Source organism: Cricetulus griseus, chromosome 2 (assembly GCF_003668045.3).
Source record: "Cricetulus griseus strain 17A/GY chromosome 2, alternate assembly CriGri-PICRH-1.0, whole genome shotgun sequence".
Classification (NCBI taxonomy): domain Eukaryota; kingdom Metazoa; phylum Chordata; class Mammalia; order Rodentia; family Cricetidae; genus Cricetulus; species Cricetulus griseus.
Window position 1 is genome coordinate 223,802,046 of NC_048595.1, and position 15,253 is coordinate 223,817,298.

At 41.8% G+C, this 15,253-nt stretch overlaps 1 protein-coding gene across 2 annotated transcripts in view; it reads right to left on the bottom strand.

The window, feature by feature from the left end:
• The window catches only part of Lama3 (laminin subunit alpha 3), a 241,351-nt gene that overhangs the window by 48,034 nt on the left and 178,064 nt on the right, over positions 1–15,253 (bottom strand). The window contains exons 53-59 of one of the 2 annotated variants that reach the window (XM_035440276.1): positions 9,254–9,367; positions 8,987–9,166; positions 7,241–7,383; positions 4,833–5,003; positions 2,469–2,620; positions 2,170–2,332; positions 1,650–1,783 (exon numbers count right to left, since the gene is read on the bottom strand). In XM_035440276.1, coding sequence (XP_035296167.1) covers positions 1,650–1,783; positions 2,170–2,332; positions 2,469–2,620; positions 4,833–5,003; positions 7,241–7,383; positions 8,987–9,166; positions 9,254–9,367 — 1,057 coding nt within the window. Of the gene's footprint in view, positions 1–1,649; positions 1,784–2,169; positions 2,333–2,468; positions 2,621–4,832; positions 5,004–7,240; positions 7,384–8,986; positions 9,167–9,253; positions 9,371–15,253 lie in introns of both variants that reach the window. The other variant, XM_027404340.2, reaches the window with a different exon arrangement.

Below are 15,253 nucleotides of genomic sequence, written 5' to 3' on the forward strand. Positions count from 1 at the left end.
AGTGTGAGATGCTGATGATTAAACAACGGAACAAGGAATGCACAGGCTGGGGGGTCACAATTGGTTAGGAAGAAGGGAAACAGTGCTAACACGTCAGCCAGCCTTCCTTCCCTGTGTGCTCTTAATCCCTGTGCTGAAGAGGCTAAAGTGGGTAAAGTGTTTCTGTATGAGCACGAAGACCCAAGTTTTCATGCTCAGAACCCATATCAAAGCCGAGCCTGGCAGCACATATCTGGAACCCTAGTATAGTGTGTGTGTGTGTGTGTGTGTGTGTGTGTGTGTGTGTGTGTGTGTGTGTGTGTGTTGGACATAGGGGCCTACTGACTAGCTAGTTTAGCCAAAATGTAAACTCTAGGTTCATGGAGAGACCCTGTCTCAAAAATAAGATGGGGAGTTAGAGAAAAAAAGAACTGATGTCTGCCTCTGGTCTCCAAAATGCACACACACGGATGAATATACTTGGACATACATACATACATACATACATACATACATACATACACACACCATGTGAACCCAGAAGAGGGAGATAGAGACAGAGAGACAGACAGAGAGAGACAGAGAATGTCCTCTAGAGATGTCTATTTAGGAGAAAGTAGTCAACTAGATGAAAATATTTAAATGTAAGAAATTATTAATTTTCAGTGTTACCTTCTAAATAGTAAATGATTGCTCTTCTCAGATAGGAATATCTCAAATCCTTTAAATTGTAGGGATGGCTAGGAGTTCACAAGAGCTCATGGTGGCTTGAATAAGAATGGCTTCTATAGGTTCAAACATTTGAATATTTAGTCATTAGGGAGAGGCACTATTAGGAGGTGTGGTCTTGTTGGAGGGAGTGCGCTGCTGAGGGTGGGCTTTCTAGGTCCAGTGACTGTCCATCTCTGTTTCTACTGCCTGCGGATCTGGATGTAGAACTTCCAGCTCCCTCTCCAGTGTGCCACCATGTCTGCCTGTGTGCCACCACACTTCTCAGCATCACGATAATGGACAAACCTCTGAATGGAGGCCAACTCCAATTAAATGCTTTCTTTATAAGAGTTGCTGTGGTCCTGGTGTCTCTTCACAGCAACAGAACATTGATTAAGACAGAGAAATTTTCAAATAGGCTCAGAAGGTAAAGTACATAGAAAGTCACTCACCTTGTAGACTACTGTTGTTTAAAATTTAATTATACAACTATGTGCCTAAATAATCAGGAGGCACCAAAAATTTAAGATGGCTTTTTTAAAATGTATTTGTTATTGTCATATATGTGTGTTATGTACTGAGTAAGTGTGCTCTGTGGTACGTGTGGAGATCAGAGGACAACTTTGTGCAGTTTGTTTCTTTATGGATTTGGGGATCAAACCCATCTTGCACAGCACATGCTGTTACCCACAGAGCCATCTCACAGATGCCAAAGAGTCATACTTCTTGAAACTGAGAAGACTAATCTGAGGCCATACACAGACAAGGGCAACATGGTTGTCCTTACATCTTAGGGGTATAGTATGGTGGGTGTTGTCTGCAAACACAGGGTAAGCAGTACTGACCCCAAGCAAGGAATTGCAACATCAGCAACCTTGCCTGCTCTCCACTGGTAGATGTTGAAGCACTGTCCATCCCCAGCCAGGCCCTAGGGACAAAGGCCTCCAGGCTTTGTTTACCTCCTACAAGGCTCCACTTCAGTTGTGTTGAGATTGAAAGTTGTCTTGAAGTTGTACAAGCTCAGAACATTTTCATTGAGGTCATCTAGTTCGATACAGCCTTTGTATGGTGGGAACCTCAGTCTGCTCGGCAGCTGTGAGAGAAACAAGACAAACCTCCTGTGAGTTAACAGGAAGGGATGGTGGCCAGGCAGTGCTAAGACTTTTAACAGTGGCCGTAACTTAGGGGAGAAGAATGGAGTCCAGGGCTTTGCCATTTCAGAGCTGTCTAAACCCAGGCTAGTTGTTCATCTCCCCACCTGAGTGTCTTCATCTATAAAATGGGGACGATATTAATATTTATAAAGATTACATTAAATTAAGCTTAAAGCAGTGGACAAAGAAAGCACATCTTAGCTCTTCTCACTAGGAGTGCTTTAAGAGCATATGGTTAATTCATTTTGTACAAAAGCAGAGACATGAAGCTATCACACCACATCAAAATGTCAGCACTTCACCAACGAGTAGCATTGATACTTACTTGAAAATCGGCTGGGTAACCTCCGACATAAAACACAGCAGTTTCTGGATCTAAATTAAGGAGTGTGTTGCTGCTGTCTCCCTCTATGTCATAGGCTTCGGGTGCTTTGGGTTTGTTGGATGTGGCTTCTTTGGTGTAATTAAGTATTGCAAGCTGATATATTCTGTTGAAAATTAGATAATAAAGTTGTAGGGAGAATGAAAGAATTCAAAGCCAACATGCTAAGAGCACAGTAGGTCAACACTGATGGAAGAGTTTGGTGAGCAAACACCAGACAGCAAGGCAGTCAAACACCATACCTCTGGAACTTTACTCGGTCCATAACTGCCTCCTGATTCTCACTCTCCGTCAGAACTTGGTCTACCTGGACCTCAGCCTCTCGATCCCCCAGATTGTAGACACACGTCAGCTGACCGTCTACAACCGCCATACCAATGTAGTCCTTGGAGGCCTGGGGACATAAAGGCCACCTCAGAACTCTTCTTGTTCAAAATAAAACAGCATTGAGTTTCTTGAAGATATTTTAAAACAGAGTTTACACATGAGGGTTAAGACAGTGAGGCAGACAGATGTCATCCCAGAGCATGGGTGTGATAAGAACGCAGAACCCTTCAAACACTACAAACTCTCATTTTCCATATCAACAGGTTCCTAAATATTTTATTGCATAAAAAATGGGTTTTATGTCATAAGCTCTGGGAAGATAGAATACATAAGGTATATATATCCTTTTACACACACTACAGAACACTTGAGTAATAATGTCGGGGATGTTGCCTAGTGTTTTAGTGGACAGGGCTACCGATTCCCCCATTTTTCAATCTCTAATCATTTACCAGCACCCACTACAGAGCAATCGGACTTAGCTGTTCATTAGAGCTCATCAGTAAGGGAGATAAACCACATCTCTTCTCTGGGTGCCAGCTCTTCTGTGACATTTCCCCACTGTCATAGTCTTTCTCTCTCTCTCTCTCTCTCTCTCTCTCTCTCTCTCTCTCTCTCTCTCTCTGTGTGTGTGTGTGTGTGTGTGTGTGTGTGTGTGTGTGTGTGTGTGTGTGTGTGTGTGTGTGTGTGTGTGTTTCTTCTCTATTAGAATGGGAGAACCTTAAGGAAGAAACATCTATAGAGAGACAGATGATCAGATGATAACGGGTGGATGGATAGATACATGGATAGGTAGATAGATAGATGGATGGATAATAGAAAGATAGACAGATACTAACACTGTCAATTTTGATCTTTTTAAGCATATGTTGTCATTCAGGCCATTTAAGTTTTAGTTTATCATAAATATCAACTGTGGCACATAATTAGGACAGTTATCCAACTGCATCAACTAGGGGACTGGCTCAGAACCCATGGGGACACTCGGTCTTGCAGTTGTTTATATAAAATGGTGACACACTCACATGTAACCTGTGCACACACTCCTGTAGGCTATTTATCACACCCATTTAATGGGAACGTAATACAAATACTTGCTATCTTGCACGGCTTAGGGCCCTTATGATGCAAGATTTTTCTCACTTTGTTTGAGATAGGGTCTCATGTAACCCAGGCTAGCTTACAACTCCCTACATAGCCCAAGTAGGTCCTTGAAACTTCTACCCCTCCTGTTTCTGTGCTACAGAGTTCTGGGATTACCAGTGTGTGTGCCACTGGCCCAGTTTACGCTGTGCTGGGGCATTCATTGCACATGCTAGGGAAGCACTGTGAGCTGAGCTACCAGACACTGCTCTAATATCTTCAACCCATAGTTGTTTGAGTCCCTAATGTGGAATCTGAGACTACAGACATCTGATTGTAAGTGGCATCAGTGCATTTAAGGCATAAAGCTGTCTACATTGTCATAGTACAAAACAAAACTCACTGTTTAAAGAAGCTACAAATAAAAACTGACACTGTAAAGCATGTAAAGGCAGTTAAAATTAACTAAGAATTTTCTAACCAGGGAGAATTTCTAAGAGCTATCTTTTATATTTTTTATTACATTTATATATTTATTTGTGAGCATGTGTATGTGGGTTATCAGCCCAAGAACTATATTTTAGATATTTTTATTTCAATACAGTCAGGGCTAACTTTCCCTTACATTGAAGAAACTTATTTAGAAAGAGAGAACTAAAGTCACCTGTTGAAAATGTCTGTGATGGCGGTGGTTTGATGAGTATAGGGTGAGGAATGAGTAATAGAGAGGTTAGACTTTGTTTTGCTTCAGGTCTCCTTTATATATGGTCCCTGTCCCTCTGACCTGGGAAGGCATCTGTGGCTGTGGCCTGTGGCTTTCCCAAGAAGAAGATGGACACAGTTTGGTGAGGAGCAGCCACTTTTAGTCTCCATGGAGCCTTGATACCGTTTCCTGGGGAGAAGGCACTAACCCTATGCATGCATGTGCTCATGTGTACACATGTGTGCCAGTTGCTTTCATCCGTGATGAACAGGAGTTCTTTCATAGGCACCACCACAGGACTTAGGAGGTGATAGCAGAGGGATCACAAATTCAGAAGGGAGGGTGGGGTAGTAGGATTTGCTGCTGTCTTTGAAGGATTTCTAACCACAAGCACATAAGTAGCGGTGACAGTTAAGTCACAAGTCTCGAGGTGGCACCTCCAAAACCATTCATTCTGTTAGTGCAATAAGAGGAATGTTTGAACAATACTTACATCCTTATTTCCCAGGTACATCACAAACATATCCTCAGTGCCCCCGTTCTCTCTTAAGTCAGGTCTTTGGAGAAACAGAGACAGAGAAGTGTATCCTTTTAAGTCTTCTAGGTCATTTGGCAGCCGGACTTCAACACCAGATTTGCCATTGAACCTCATGGGAACCGCGACCTGTAAGGGACAGTATGATGGAAGAATGGGGAGTCAACCAACCATGACAAAGAGGATGTGCTGTGCAGTGAGGGAGCTGGAGGCATCTTCTTAGTGACACATCAGCTGGTCCCAAGCTGCTGAAGAAACATCAGACAGGGGTAATGGCTCCTGGACCACACACACACACACACACACACACACACACACACACACACACACACACACACGTATGCATACATATACACACACATATGTTTAAGACAAGGTCTTACTCTGCAGACCAGGCTGGTCTCAAACTCACAAAGATCAACCTGCCTCCCCCTCCCGAGTCCTGGGATTAAAGATGGTGTCACCATACCCAGCTTGGACCCAGGTTATAAATTCATGACGCTGTCTGCAGAGCCATCTATTCTCAATGTGAATTGGCTGAGGGCCATTAAGAAGTCAACTTAGCCTTCTGTGCAGCAATGATGGTGATGATGATAGTGATGACAGCAATAGTAATTCCTACCCTACAGTTAATGCTCACAGAACCACTTAGTATGGTGCTTGCATATGGCTAAAATACATTAAAATATTTTAAGTAGGTTTTTTTCTGAGATAGGATTTATGTGGTCCAGGCTGGCCTCAGGCTCACTATACATCTTAGGATGACTTTGAATTTGTGATTCCTCTGCCATCACCCCCTAAGTGCTGCGGTCACAGGCATGACCCACAATACCCAGCTCTTTGAAGCTCCTTAAAAAGGAATTGGCTGCCCATGAGTTTGTTACACACTATGCCTGCATTAATTACAGACATTCAGACTGTAAACATACATGCATTTGGTAGAGGAAATGGCTCAGTCAGTAAAGGGCTTGTCATGCAAGCATGAGAACCCGAGTCTAGATTCCAGTACCAACATAAAAAAAAAAAATGGTGCAGTGATGTGTGTTTATAATCCCAGTGTTAACGGGGGAGCCCTGGGTTTCCTGGCCAGGCCATCTAAATGAGTTAGGAAGCCCCAGCTTCTGTGAGAGTCTGTCTCAGACAGCAATGATGAAGACCTCTGGTCCCTGAACATCCTGGTGGGCACGCGCAGACATTATGACTTCACACCATGCATCTCAGATCTCTGTGATGGAAGCCCTGTCCCGCTCTTCCCCTCCTATCTATCATGAACCAACACATCTGTAACATTAAAATTACTAGAAAAGGGAAATGAGCAAGCTATATGAACTGGAAGTCCACCAACCACATACAATTCAAAGCATTAAAACTTCCCAGACATTACTGCTTAACATCACACTTAGATGTTATGAACTGTCAACAAGCATCATCCAATTAGCACAGGTCTGTGGACCATGACTGGGCAGGTCCAGTCTATACCACAGAAAACAAACATCCTCTAGCAATCAAAAGAACAGCCATGTTAGAATGACACTCACACGACACTAACACATGCTTTACCTGTCAAGCATTAGAGTGTTTCCTAGCATCCTGGGCATGTGATGGTGTGGCCAGGGTCCTCTCACCCACTTTGTGGTTCTCTCTTCCACTCACCACCTGCCCTCCAGGAGACCCAACCATACTGCTTAGTCTCCTCATGGCAAGCCCTTCAGCTTTCTGTCCCCTGGTGAACTCATCTTTGTCTTTTAAATTAAGAAGATACTTTGTATAGACAGTAAAAGATGGAGGCCACACACCTGTGTCTGAGGCCACACACCTTAGGTCAGGAAACCTACCTGACAGCCCTGTTCCTGCCACCTCCTCTCCCTTCACAGCCACTACCACCATGAAGCTGAAATCTCACACAAATGTGCATGCAGGTTTCACTATTTTTCCTGCAATAGGATTCATCTGCGACTATAGATGAATCTACTTACCTGTCAGCTATCACTGCTTTATTTTTCACATTTAAATGTTTTCATGTAAACGGTAAATGACCATACTTTTATAATTTGCTTTCTTTGCTGGATATTGTATTGTATTTGACCTTGCAATTACAGTTTAAACAATGAGGCCTGAGAGAAACTCCTTTCTGCCTGTGTGAACTCAATGCATGGAAACTGCTTCAGGTGCCTTATACAATACAGAATTTAGATGACTAGGGTTGGGTACATTTTGAAAGGTGACAAAAGGAAGTTAAACTTAATTTAAAATCAGAATTAAGAGAAGACAGACAACCAGTTCTTATATAAATGAAAGCCTCTGGTGTCTTGATGAATGTGGTAAGGAACTTACCAGCAGCAGCTATGGAAGCTCAGGGCACCCACCTTATTGGCAGCATCTCTGGCCTGCTGAATGAGTTCTCGGATTCGGTCCACGTTGTCAGAGATGTTTCCCAAGGGCAGCAATTGTTGGTTGATACTTTCAATCTTGATAAAAAGATCAGGCAACTTCTTGGTTAATTTCTTTACTGTTGGTGAAATGAGAAAATGGAAATTTTACCCAGTACATTGAGAAAAGGTTAAATGCAGATGTCTGTGATGGGAATATTTGTTCTGGCAATCCTGGGAACAAGATTGATTATAATCAGGCAAAACTCTTCCTAAATTCATTATAGATTTCTATAATGATATAGGTATCAAATTCTTTTCCTTGGTTAATATGGGAAAATATTTCTTCTCTTATCCTTTAATAGTAATCATAAGTTAATACATCATGATTAAGAACTCTTTACCACAAAAAAAGAGAAAAAGGGAAGGAAGGAAAAGAAAGAAAGAAAAAAGAAAGAAAGAAAGAAAAAGAAGAAGAAAAGAAAAGAGAAACCTACAGGGCACATGGGGCTGGGGAGATAGCTTAATTGGTAAAGTAACTGTTGTGCAAGCATGTGCCTAGCGCTGAAAAGTTGGAGATAGAGAACTGATGAGATTGCTGGCCAGCTAATCTGCATGATCTTCAGCTATGAGCTCCAGCATCAATGAGAGACCCTGTCTCCTAAAATAAAGTGGAAGGGATGGGGAGATAGCCTAGTGCGTAAATCAGCTGCTGTTCAAGAATGAGGACCCGAGGGTGAATCCCCAGAACCCACATCAACACTGAAGGTGGTGCATGAGTCCACCATGCATCATTGCTTCTCAAAGGTAGAAGAGACAAGAGGCTCTCCAGAAGCTAACAGGCTCGCTAGTGTGGCACACAGAGAGTGAACAACAAGAGACTCTGTCTCAAAACAAAGTGGAAGGCAAAGACCAACACTCAAAACTGTCCTCTGGCTAGGCATGGTGGCACATGCCTTACCCAGCACTTGGGAGGCAGAGGCAGGTGGATCTCTGAGTTTCAGGCTAGACTGGTCTACAAAGTGACTTCAGGGACAGCTAGGGCTACACAGAGAAACCATTTCTCAAAATCAACACACACACACACACACACACACACACACACACACACACAAAACCCACAAAAAACCTGTCCTCTGACCTCCACAAACACGCTCTGGCATAAGCATGCCTATATGTGCGCATGCACACACACACACACACACACACACACACACACACACACACACACACACATTTTTTTTAAGAGACAGGAGGTACATAGGGCATGGTGGTACACATCTTTAATCCTATCACTGAGAAATCAGAGGCTGGCAGATCTTTAATTTCAAGGGGCAGCCTGATGTGCATATGCCCAGGGCAGTTGTGGATATGGGATATACACTGAGACCTTGTTTCAGGGAAAAGAGAGAGAGAGAGAGAGAGAGAGAGAGAGAGAGAGAGAGAGAGAGGACGAGGAGGAGGAAAATCACTGAAGAATATACATAGCATGAACTTCTGTTGGCTACTTACCTGCATATACTCATGAACACTCAAATAAACACACCACATGTACATCACACACACACACACAAAGGGGGAAAGAGACATACTCCCTGTCTCTCTAACACAACATCTTACTATTTGAATAGATCATGTGATTCTTATTCGAGGTCAGACTTTACCAGAAAGGAACTGAAATGGATCAAGGTCTTAGCAATGGAGAACACTAGCTAAGACATCCTGACCCGAGGATGCCTGTACCTGAATTATTGGCATCGGTCAGAGCCTTGCTGAAGTCCTCACGCCGTGCACTCCCATAGCTGTCTTTAATTCTTCCCAAATCTGTCTGGATGGGGTTGATCCCATCCAGAATCTCACTTGTTATACCATTGGCCTTCCTGACCATGCTCTTTGCACCATTGATGACACCATCAATATCACCTAATGCACACACAAATAGGGAGAAAGCATAAGGACCTAAAACATTCTCCCAGGAAACTATGACCAGGCGTCTTGGGTGATGATTACCTCTCTGCAACCCATAAAGACTGTCACGGACGGCAGTGAGGTTGGTATCCAGCAGGCCCTTCTGAATTGACACAGTGTTCAGAGTTTGCTGTAGGCTGTTGAGAGCTGGACTGACTTCTAAATGAAGGAAGAAAGAAAATGCAAAGTTGAGGCCATTATTTCATGGATCTCCTGTGGGCATTTGTGGCCTCTGAAGTGGGCAGTGTTTTCAGACCATTGAGTATGGATGTGTCATCACCCCACAGATCCCACTGCAGAACAGCTGTGGGGCCTCTGGTGTCAGAGGCCTGAAGGACAGTTTACCAGAGCTTCTAATAGCCAACTTCTTGAAAGGACACACAAACAGGGGAGATGCAAAATAACCCAGGGGACAGCTGGACTTCCATTCTGACCTGAAGGAAGCTTGCCGAGGGGTGTCCCAATGTACAGTGTGTGGCCCGCACTGACTGGCACTTAATGTCAATGAATGAATGTTTGCCTGAGTGAATGAATTATGCAGAAAGGATGACTTGCAGACAAGACAGGACTGTTGTTGCAAAAACAAAAAAACAAAAACAAAAACAAAACAACAACAACAAAAAAAAAAACACCAAGTGAACATTTGTTTCTGCTCCTGTGGAACAATGAAAAGACTTGTTCTTGGGGCTCTCCCCAGAGATGCTCAAAGTGACACATCAAAAATAAACTGATGGCTGGCAAATCCCACCCCGGGATCTGTAGGCAGCTAGAATCGGTCCCTGAGGACCCTGGGATCCTGTCTCTGCTGAGATCGCTGGGTCATTCCGGGCCCCCACAGAGTGCAGAGAGTGCAGAGGTGAGCTGATTCGGCCCCTAACTTGGGCCCAACTTCCATCAGCCCACCCTGGCAAACCCTGCCCAGGAATCTTCAACAGGACGACTCGACCCCTGAAGACCAAGTAACCCAGAGTCTGCTGACATCTCTGCGCCAGTGCTGCTCTCACCCACCTGGAGAACGAGTGCCTCAGACCTGCCTGCACCCAACTTGAAACCCATCAGAGTATCAAAGTCAATTGCACACACCTGAAGAGAACACCGGACCCATACACACCAGGAAAGGAAGTGACACCAACTGTACCCACTGGAGCAAGAGATGGGAAAATGACAATATAAGAACACATCCAACAACAGGAAAACCAATATGACACCACCAGAGCCTAGGGACTCTACACCAGCAAGACATGAACATCCCAACACAGAAGAAGCAGAGGAGAGCAACCTTAAAAACAACTTCATGGAAATGATAGAGAATCTAAGAGAGGAAATCAGAAAATCCTTCAGAGAAATGGAAGAAAAGACAAACCAAAAGATGCAAGAAATCAAGGAAAGAAAAAAAAAAAAAACCAAGAAAATACAATTAAACAGCTGAAGGAAACAGTTCAGGACCTGAAAACTGAATTAGAGACAATAAAGAAAACACAAACTGAGGGAATGCTGGAAGTGGAAATGCTTAGTAAACAATCAGGAACCACAGATGCAAGCATAAACCAATAGAATACAAGAGATGGAAGACAGAATCTCAGACACTGAAGACAAACTAGAGGAAATAAACTCATCAAGCAAAGAAAATCTGAAGTCTAACAAATCCCTAACACAAAATATTCAGGAAATTTGGGATACCGTGAAAAGACCAAACCTAAGAATAATAGGTATAGAAGAAGGTGAAGAAATCCAACTCAAAGGTGCAGGAAACATATTCAACAAAATCATAGAAGAAAACTTTCCCAACCTAAAGACATGCCAATGAAAGCACAAGAAGCCTACAGAACGCCAAAAAGAGTGGACCACAAAAGAAAGTCCCCTCGTCACATAATAATTAAAACACCAAACGTACAGAATAAAGAAAAAATATTAAGAGCAGTGATGGGGAATGTACTGTGTATGTTTATCTTATTGATTGTTAAATAAAGTTCTGTTTGGCCAATGAGACAGCAAGTTAGACGGGACTAGGAGTCAAAGAGGATTCTGGGAAATGTAGCAGAGAAGTGGTGATCCAGGCAGGAAGTGACATAGCAAGGAGACTCATATTTAAGTGAAGGAGAAACAGGAAGGCCCCGTTTTTCCCCTTGCTCCTCCAGTGGCACAATGTGATCCACCAGCAAGGAGGGATGCCAATAAGGTGTCTGATAAGATAAGTCTTATAAAATATATAGATTTATGATAATTAAGACTGAGCTAACAGATGAAGAATCTTAGTCATTGGACAAGCAGCTTTGAACCTAATATAAGTTTCTGTGCATGCATTTGGGCCTAACTCGGAAGGGTGGCTGGCATAAAGCACACATGTGGTAGTGGGGCTTGGCGGCTTTTGGCAGAAAGATTTATCGTAACAGAGCAGCAAGGGAAAAAGACCAAGTAACATATAAAGGCAAACCTATCAGAATTACACCAGACTTCTCCATGGAAACTCTGAAAGCTAGAAGGACCTGGATAGTTTACCAACTCTGAGAGAACATGGATGCCAGCCCAGACTACTATAGAGCAAAGCTTTCAATCACTATAAATGGAGAAAACAAGATATTCCATGACAAAACCAGATTTAAACAATATGTAACCACTAATCCAGCCATACAGAAAGTACTGGAGGGAAAACTCCAACCTAAGGAAATTAACTACACTCGCATAAACATAGGCAATAGATAATCCAACTCTACAAACATACAAAATAAAAGGCAGGATAAATCCACATACAATACCAGTACCAACAACAAAACAAAAACAACAAGAATAAACACTGAATAGAACTTAATTTCCCTCAATATTAATGGTCTTAACTTACCTATAAAAAGACACAGGCTAACAGATTGGATATGAAGACAGAATCCATGCTTCTGCTGCATACAAGAAACACACCTCGAATTCAACGACAGACATTACCTCAGAGTAAAGGGTTGGGATAAGATACTCCAATCAAATGGACCCAAGAAACGAGCTGGGGTAGCTATCCTTGTATCTAACAAGATAAACTTCAAGCTAAAATCAATCAAAAGAGATGAAGAAGGTCATTTCATATTCATCACAGGAAAAATCCATCAGGAAGAAGTCTCAATTCTAAACATCTATGCCCCAAATACAAAGGCACCAATATTCATAAAAGAAACATTATTAAAACTCAAATCACAAATAAGGCCTCACACAGTTATAGTGGGAGACTTCAACACCCCACTCTCACCACTGAACAGGACCACCAGACAGAAACTTAACAAAGAGACAAAGGAACTAACAGAAGTTATGATCCAATTGGGATTAACAGACATTTATAGAACTTTCTATCCAAACACAAAAGAATATACCTTCTTTTCAGCATCACATGGAACCTTCTCAAAAATCGACCACATTTTCGGCAACATAGCAAACCTCAACAGGTACAAAAATATTAGAATAATCCCCTGTGTCTTATCAGACCACTATGCATTAAAGATAGAAATAAAAAATAAATCATAGTGCAAAAAACCTACCAACTCATGGAAATTGAACAACACGCATTTGCAACATTTCTGGGTCAAGGAAGAAATAAAGAAAGAAATTAAAGACTTCCTAGAATTCAATGAAAATGTTGACACAACATACCCAGACTTATGGGACACTTTGAAAGCAGTACTAAAAGGAAAGTTCATAGCTCTAAGAGCTCACATGAAGAAACTAGAGAATAGCCACACCAGAGATCTGACATCACAGCTGAAAGCTCTAGAAAAAAATGGAAGCAAATTCACCACGGAGGAGCAGACGCCAGGAAATAATCAAACTGAGGGCAGAAATCAATAAAGTCGAAACAAAGAAAACAATTCAAAGAATCAATATAACAAAGAGTTGGTTCTTTGAGAAAATCAACAAAATAGACAAACTGTTATCCAAATTAACCAAAAGGCAGAGAGAGATCATGCAAATTAACAAAATCAGAAATGAAAAGGGGGACATAACAACAGACACTGAAGAAATCCGGAGAATCTTCAGGTCATACTTTGAAAACCGGTACTCCACAAAATTGGAAAATTTAAAGGAAATGGACAATTGTCTGGACAGTTATCACTTACCAAAATTGAATCAAGAACAGATAAGCAACTTAAACAGACCTATAACCTCTAAGAATATAGAAGCAGTCATCAAAAGTCTCCCAACCAAAAAAGGCCCGGGGTCAGATGGATTCACTGCAGAATTCTACCAGAAATTCAAAGAAGTGCTAATACCAATACTCCTCAAATTGTTCCACAAAATAGAAGCAGAAGGGACATTGCCAAATTCTTTTTATGAGGCTACAATAACTTTGATACCCAAGCCACACAAAGACACAACTAAGAAAGAGAACTACAGACCAATATCCCTCATGAACATTGATACAAAAATTCTCAATAAAATCCTAGCAAATCGAATGCAAGATCATATCAGAGAAATCATCCACCATGATCAAGTAGGCTTCATCCCAGGGATGCAAAGATGGTTCAACATACGAAAATCCATCAATGTAATCCACCATTTAAACAGACTGAGAGAAAAAAAAAACACATGATCACATGATCATCTCACTAGATGCCGAAAAAGCCTTTGACAAAACCCAACACCCCTTCATGATAAAGGTCTTGGAGAGATCAGGGATAACAGGAGCATACCTCAACATAATAAAAGCAACATACAGCAAGCCAACAGCCAACATCAAATTAAATGGAGAGAAACTCGATCCAATTCCTCTAAAATCGGGGACAAGACAAGGCTGTCCACTCTCTCCATACCTCTTCAATATTGTCCTTGAAGTCCTAGCTAGAGCAATAAGACAACAAAAAGAGATCAAGAGAATAAAAATCAGAAAGGAAGAAGTCAAACTCTCACTATTTGCAGACGATATGATAGTCTACATTAGTGACCTGAAAAACTCTACCAGGGAACTTCTACAGCTGATAAACACCTTCAGCAAAGTGGCAGGATACAAGATTAACTCAAAAAAATCCATAGCCATACTATACATCGATGACACATTGGTGGAGAAAAAAATCAGAGAAACATCACCCTTTACAATTGCCACAAACAACAGAAAATACCTTGGGGTAACACTAACCAAAAATGTGAAAGACCTGTGTACCATAAGAATTTCGAGTCTCTAAAGAAAGAAATTAAAGAAGATACCAGAAAATGGAAAGATCTCCCATGCTCTTGGATAGGTAGGATCAACATAGTAAAAATGGCAATCTTGCCAAAAGCAATCTACAGATTCAATGCAATCCCCATCAAAATCCCAACACAATTCTTCACAGACCTTGAAAGAACAATTCTCAACTTTATATGGAGAAACAAAAGACCCAGGATAGCCAAAACATCCCTATACAATAAAGGAACTTCTGGAGGCATCACCATCCCTGACTTCAAGCTCTATTACAGAGCTATAGTCCTGAAAACAGCTTGGTATGGCACAAAAATAGACAGGTAGACTATTTTTGGAATAGAATTGAAAACCCTGATATTACCCCACACACTTATGAACACCTGATTTTTGACAAACAATCCAAATTTATACGATGGAACAAAGAGAACATCTTCAACAAATGGTGCTGGCATAACTGGTTGCAGACATGTAGAAGACTGCAGTTAGACCTAAGACTATCGCTTTGCACAAAACTTAAGCCAAAATGGATCAAAGATCTCAACATAAATCCAGCTACACTGAACCTATTAGAAGACAAAGTGGGAAATACCCTTGAATTAATCGGTACAGGAGACTGCTTCCTGAACATTACACCAGTAGCACAGACACTGAGATCAACAATTGATAAATGGGACCTCCTGAAACTGAGAAGTTCTGTAAGGCAAAGGACAGTCAGCAAGACAAAACGGCAGCCCACAGACTGGGAAAAGATATTCACCAACCCCACATCTGACAGAGGGATGATTTCCAAAATATACAAAGAACTCAAGAAGCTAGTCACCAAAACACCAAACAATCCAATTAAAAGGTGGGGTAAATAACTAAATAGACAATTCTCAATAGAGGAA